The 7,231-nt window shown below is 41.5% G+C and overlaps 1 protein-coding gene across 8 annotated transcripts in view; it reads left to right on the top strand.

Annotated features, from left to right (window-relative positions):
- Positions 1-7,231, top strand: part of Dennd5b (DENN domain containing 5B) — a 152,393-nt gene that overhangs the window by 133,330 nt on the left and 11,832 nt on the right. For all 8 annotated transcript variants that reach the window (XM_031383976.1, XM_031383984.1, XM_031383977.1 and 5 more), the window contains 3 exons: positions 1,973-2,118; positions 4,619-4,737; positions 6,321-6,508. In XM_031383976.1, coding sequence (XP_031239836.1) covers positions 1,973-2,118; positions 4,619-4,737; positions 6,321-6,508 — 453 coding nt within the window. The remainder of the gene's footprint in view (positions 1-1,972; positions 2,119-4,618; positions 4,738-6,320; positions 6,509-7,231) is intronic.

Raw genomic sequence — 7,231 nt, 5'->3', positions numbered from 1 at the left:
TGGGCTACCTCTGAGTTTGGGGTGCCAGGTGACAATGCGGAGACAGGAGACTGACTTTCCTTGAAGTTAACGCCGTCACACAAAGTGTGCGTGGCACCCTAGTTAACTTTAACTGGCAACTTTACATAGCTTAAGAAGAGAGTCTCAGTTGAGAAATTACCCAAATCATATAAGCCTGTAGGCATGTCTGTGAGGTCTGTCTTTTCTTCCTTCCTTCCTTCCTTTCTTCCTTCCTTTCTTTCTTTCTTTAATTAATTAATTTATTTATTTATTTATTTTGGTTTTTCAAGACAGGGTTTCTCTTACTAGCCCTGGCTGTCCTGGAACTCACTCTGTAGACCAGGCTGGCCTTGAACTCAGAAATCCGCCTCCCTCTGCCTCCCAAAGTGCTGGGATTAAAAGCGTGCACCACCTCTGCCTAGCATTTTTCTTGATTGTTAATTGATATAGGACAGTCCGGCCCACTGTTGGCAGCACCATTCCCTACACAGGTGGTCCTGGCTGTATAAAAAAACTAGCTAAGTATCAACCGGTGAGTGAGCCAACAATCAGCAGTGTTCATATATATGATTTCTGCTGTAATTTCCTAATTTTCTTGTGCTTTCACATTTGAGCCAAGATCCATGACAGGATGCTGACATCTAGTGGTGAGCCTTTTGAAAAGGCTTGATATAGGTCTCTGCACATCTGGCTGTCCCAGATTCCTCATGCATATGAGTTATGTCAGCAACCTAATCCTAGCATTTTGTAGGAGTTGGTTCTCTCCCCTTCTACCACGTGAGTTCTAGGGATTGATCTCAGGTTGTCACCTTTAACCACTGAGCCACCTCACTAGCCCGAATGAGTATATCTTAAAAATTGGCTGGACAGTGATGATGGTGGTACATGCCTTTAATTCCAGCAGAGGCAGGCAGATCTCTGTGAGTTCAAGGCCAGCCTGGTCTACAGAGCAAGTTCAGGACACTCAGGGCTACACAGGAAAACCCTATCTTAAAGACAAACAAACAGGGGCTGGAGAGATGGCTCAGCAGTTAAGAGCACCAACTGTTCTTCCAAAGGTCCTGAGTTCAACTCCCAGCAACCACATGGTGGCTCACAACCATCTGTAATGGGATCCAAAGCCCTCTTCTGGTGTGTCTGAATATAGCAATGGTGTACTCACATATATAAAATAAGTAAGTCTTTTTTAAAATGATCATAAAAAGCCAAATATTAGGGGCTAGAGAGATGGCTCAATAGCTAAGAACACTTGTTCTTGCTGAGGACCTGGATTCAGTCCCCAGGACCCATATAGTAGGTCATAACTCCAGATCCAGGGGATCTGACTCTATTCTTTGACTTCTGAGGTCACTAGACACAGATGTGGTATACATGCATACATACAGGAAAACATTCATGCACATAAAAATAAATGGACAAGTAAAAAAACAGGGCTGGTGAGATGGCTCAGTGGTTAAGAGCACCGACTGCTCTTCCGAAGGTCCTGAGTTCAAATCCCAGTAACCACATGGTGGCTCACAACCTCTCATAATGAGATCTGACACCCTCTTCTGGTGTGTCTGAAGACAGCAATGATGTACTTACATACATAAATAAATAAATCTTAAAAAGGAAGAAAGAAAGAAAGAAAGAAAGAAAGAAAGAAAGAAAGAAAGAGGGCTGACTGTTCTTCCAAAGGTCCTGAGTTCGGATCCCATCAACCACATGGTGGCTCACAACCACCCATAATGAGGTCTGATGCCCTCTTCAGCTACAGTGAATTATGACGGAGCGAGCGGGGCCGGCAAAGGTCCTGAATTCAATTCCCAGCAGCCACATACATGATACCTCATGGCCATCTGTACAGCTACAGTGTACTCATATACATAAAATAAATAAAAAATAAATCTTTAAAAAAAAGCAGCATATATCTTAAAAGCATCTAGTTATGGATACTGGTGATTTTTTAATTCACTTCTGTGTTTTCTTTCAGTGATTCCTTATAGGTCAGTTATCATTCCAATTAAAAAGCTGAGCAATGCAATCATTACCTCAAACCCGTGGATCTGTGTTTCGGGAGAGCTGGGAGACACCGGAGTAATGCAGATTCCAAAGAACTTGCTTGAGATGACTTTTGAGGTAGGTTAGCTAACACCTTTCTTAGCTCTACAGAAGATTTATGGTTTGCCTTTTCATTTCCCTTTAAACAAATGAAAGGAACATGCAAACATACAGGATCATTTTGTTATTATATGCTTATAATTGTCTAAAGCAGGTTACATGAGTTGCTTTATAATTTTATTGTTAAGCCCTATTTTTCTACTTATAGTAGGTTTCACCAGGCCCTACTCCTTATTCCCAGTGCCTAACACAGAACATGACAAACAGAGAATGTTAAATAAATGCTTTCCCTAAAGTGGTCCTTAGGACCAGAGACCTGACATCCTCATGTGTGGCTCCTGAAGCACATAGTGGCATTATAAAATGTTTTTGTTTTTCAAGACAGGGTTTCCCTGTGTAGCCCTGGCCCTCCTGGACTGTATAGACCAGGCTTGCCTTTAACTCAGAGATCAGCCTACTTCTGCCTCCCCAGTGCTGGGATTACAGGTATGTGCCACCATGCCTGGCTCCTGTAAATATTGTCAGTTTTAGGGTCTCATCTAGTAGAGTATTCCCATCTGTTTGAACTCAGGTTGGTCCTGATATGCCAGGAGTAAAACAGATAAGAGAGGAACATTAATAAGGTTTTCTGTTTTCATTTGTGTTCCCTGGGGTGTAAGATCACCCCTTTTCACTTGGAATCACAGTGTTCCTGCAATGGAATCACAGCACTCCCACAGTGGTCCATTTGGCTTTCTTCTGTGGCAGACTCACATCTATCTGTACATAAAAGTTAAACCCTTGGCTTTTCTTGACCCACCAATTATGGAACAGAAACTACATTGTTCTCACTCCCCCCATCTCTTTCTCTCTCTGCCTCTCTCTCTCCCCATCCCCTTTCTCTCTGGCATCTTCCCTCAGCTAGGTCACATGATACCTTTCACTAATATACAAAGAAGGCAAATGCTTTTAAAACTTGCAACTGGCGGCGCACGCCTCTGATCCCAGACCTTGGGAGGCAGAGGCAGGCGGATTTCTGAGTTCGAGGCCAGCCTGGGCTACAGAGTGAGCTCCAGGACAGCCAGGGCTATACAGAGAAACCCTGTCTCGAAAAACCAAAAAAAAAAAAAAGTTCAAAGCCACCTCAGCTACATAACAAGTTAGAGACCAGTCAAGGTTACATGAGTTTATGTCTCAAAAAAAGAAATAAAATAAAAATCCAGGCACATGCCTGTAATCCTAAATAGAAACAGGAGAATTGCTGCAAGTTCAAAGCCATCCTGATTTACATAATGAAACTGTCTCAAAAACTAAACAGAAGTTAAAATTTTTAAAGGTGTGAGTTGTTTACACAGTCTTGGTGTTTGTTATACCAAGGAACAAACCCAGGGTCTTACACATAATCAGCAAGCATTCTGTCATTGGGCTATACCCTCAGTCAACAACTTATACGCTTGGGGGGTTTTTGTTTTTGTTTTTATTGTGCACCATTATGAATAGCGGGATGAAATCTTTGTTGTTCCTGGGTCAGCCATGAGTTCTGTCTTCATCTAGCATGTCTGCACTGTATGTGCTACCCTCCCATTAGTTACTTAGTAAGCATTTAGGTTATCAGATTAACTTTAGGTGTGGCAGTTGCTTATGTTTAAGTAATCTGTATTTGACTTACTAGTGGCCCCATAGCACAAGAGTAGTATTACAGAGAAGGATCCAGACCATAAAAAATGGCAAAACTCTGGCATGTGTGACAACATGGCAAAGTATGTAGGAAAAAGACAGTATGTATAGGTTTGGTATTAGGGTAGTTTCATGCACTTACTGGGAATCTTAGAATATATCTCTTGCAGACAAGATGAGTTTTACAAATAACTTTTTAAACTTCTCTAGTAGTTTAGGGCCTTAAACAAGCTAAACAAGCATAATACCATGAGCTATACCCCTAAGTCACTTGCTAAAACATATAAAAATATCAGTTAGTGTTTTTTTTAATCTGCGTATTTACTGTAAGTCCATCTAAATAAGATCCTTTCATACAAACTGAAATCCATTTTTTTTTTTTTTTTGTTTTTTTCGAGACAGGGTTTCTCCTGTATAGCCTTGGCTGTCCTGGAACTCACTCTGTAGACTAAGCTGGCCTCGAACTCAGAAATCTACCTACCTCTGCCTCCCAAGTGCTGGGATTAAAAGCATGCGCCACCACCTCCCAGCACCTTTTCACCCTTCAGTTAAAGCACAATACTGTCAGTGATTCTGTCACTGGATTCCCCAAGGAGAAGTAAATGTTCTCCAGCATTCTTCAAATACTTGTTTACATTTCTCATACACTCCACCTCATTTGATAGTCAGTGTCTGTCTCCTGTCTCATTGTATGAAGGTTCCCTGAGAGCAAAGACTACATGAAGATTGTCTATGGTATTACACTCAGCATATTGTACAGAGTAGGTCTGTAAGTTTTAGATGGAGCCAAGTCCACAGCTAAAGCTAGAAGAGAATAGAAAAGAATTGAGTACAGAATAATTTGTGGTCCTATCTCACACAGTGCCAGAACCTGGGAAAACTCACTACAGTTCAGATTGGCCATGATAACTCCGGACTGTTAGCTAAATGGCTAGTGGATTGTGTCATGGTCAGAAATGAAATCACAGGACATACGTACAGGTGAGTAAATGGACTTAGCAGAATTCTTTGTTTCAATGCTCTTTAGATAACAGAACATTTTAACTTTCTTTTTTTTTTTTTAAGATTTATTTATTTATTATATGTAAGTACACCGTAGCTGTCCTCAGATACTCCAGAAGAGGGCATCATCTTGTTACAGATGGTTGTGAGCCACCATGTGGTTGCTGGGATTTGAACTCAGGACCTTTGTAAGAGCAGTCAGTGCTCTTAACCATTGAGCCATCTCTCCAACCCTTGGCTTTCTTCCTAAATCTTTTCTTCCCACTGCCACTTGAGTGAAGTTTTCTTTAGGGGGCTGGGGGGTATTATTTTATTGTATTTATAGGATATAAAATTGGCCAGGTGTGGTTGAGTACACATACCTTAAATCCCAGCACTCAGGAGGCAGAGAGAGGCAGATCTCTGTGACTTTGAGGCCAGCCTGGTCTACAAAGCAAGTACCAGAACAGCAGGGCTACATGGACAGAAGAAGAAGAATGTTGGCAAAAATGCTAGATGACCTGGGCTCAGATCTCAGCATCCACCTCTGTTGCTCACAGCCCTCTATAACTCTAACTCCCTCCAAGGGTACTCACATGCATCGGCATGCGTATGCACACAAGCACACACATAAACAAATGCACACATGTCCGGACATATATACACATGAATAAGAAAAGATACTTAATCTTTGGTAAAAACAAATTGTAGAAGCTGGAGAAATGGCTCAGTAGTAAAGGGAACTTGATGTTTTTGGTTCCCAGCATCCACATAGCAGCTCATAAGTTCCAGAGATCCTGTGCTCTCTATAGGCACAGGCTTCACATGGCTCACAGACATTCATGTAAACAAACACTCATACACATAAAATAATTTTTTTTTTTTTTTTTTTTTTTTAGTTTAAGAATATGTCTAAGCTGGGCGGTGGCGGCACATGCCTTTAATCCCATCATTTGGGAAGCAGAGGCAGTTGGATTTCTGAGTTTGAGACCAGCCTGGTCTATAGAGTGAGTTCCAGGACAGCCAGGGCTACACAGAGAAACCCTGTCTCAAAAAGCAGAAGAAAAAAAAAAGAATATGTCTAAGTATGGTATCTATGTAGCACTGGTGTATGGTGTAGACCAAGCTGGCTTGGAATTCACAGAGTTCTACCGTCCTCTGCCTCCCAAGGGCTAGAATTAAAGGCATATGCTACCACACCTAGATGCTCTCTATTTTTCTATATTTTTTGAGATTTTCCATGATTAAATAAACAATACTCAGACATTAGCACCATGGACTTCACCCATAATACCATTTTTAAACTTTTACTTAAAACTGTTGGAAGCCAGGCATGATGCCACTTACACCTGTAACTCCAATAACTCTATAAACTGAGGCAGAAGATTACCTGGAATTAGAGATCAGGATGATACGCTCTACATAGTAAATCCTAGAACACCCTTAGCAATAGAATAAGACCGTGTCTCAAAATGAAAACAAAACAAAAACTTAGTTTTTAGAAATATAGATTCATGGGATCTCTGGAGACCAAAGGGTAAGTTCACAACAACAGCAAAATTATTCTCTTCCTACCCTACCAGATTCCCTTGTGGGCGGTGGCTGGGGAAAGGCGTCGATGATGGCAGCCTGGAGAGGATTCTGATTGGAGAATTGATGACATCAGCTTCAGATGAGGACTTGGGAAAGCAGTGTCGGACTCCACCGCAGCAGAAATCTCCCACGACAACCAGGAGACTGAGTATTACCTCACTAACGGGAAAGCCTGCCAGTGAGTTGTTTGCAATGTGCCTCAGATGTGCAGGCTCTGTGTCCCATTTTCCAGAAAATGGTTGGGTTAATGAGTTTTGGTGAAGAGATTAGAAAGAAAGGGCTGGGGAAGTGACTTACAAGGTAAAGTGCTTTTCTTCCCAAGTAAGAGGATCTGAGGTTGATTCCCAGTATCCATGGGAAAGGCTTCAGGCATGCATCTGTAAGCCAGTGCTGGGAGGTATGCGGACAGGAGTGTATAGAACTCATTGACCAGCCAGCCTAGCCACATTAATGAGTACCAGGTTCAGTGAGAGACCCTAGCTAAAGAGATGGCTCAGCAGAGTAGAGCACATATTGCTCTTCCAGAGAACCTGAATTCCATTCCTAGCACGTACATCCTAGTTCACAACCACCTGTAACTCCAGCCTAGACAGATCCCACCTCTGGCCTCTGCAGGCAGAATGTACTCATATGTGCATACCTGACTCCAAATATACATACATAAATACATACATACATACATACATAGGCAAAATATACTCATATGTGCATACCTGACTCCAAATATACATACATACATACATTCATACATACATACATAGGCAAAATGTACTCATATGTACATACCTGACTCCAAATATACATACATACATACATTCATATATACATACATGGGCAAAATGTACTCATATGTGCATACCTGACTCCAAATATACATACATACATACATTCATACATACAT

This window comes from Mastomys coucha, unplaced genomic scaffold (genome assembly GCF_008632895.1).
Source record: "Mastomys coucha isolate ucsf_1 unplaced genomic scaffold, UCSF_Mcou_1 pScaffold20, whole genome shotgun sequence".
Taxonomy (NCBI): Eukaryota; Metazoa; Chordata; class Mammalia; order Rodentia; family Muridae; genus Mastomys; species Mastomys coucha.
The sequence above is the reverse complement of the archived record's forward strand: the minus strand, read 5'-3'. Positions and strand labels throughout refer to the sequence as shown.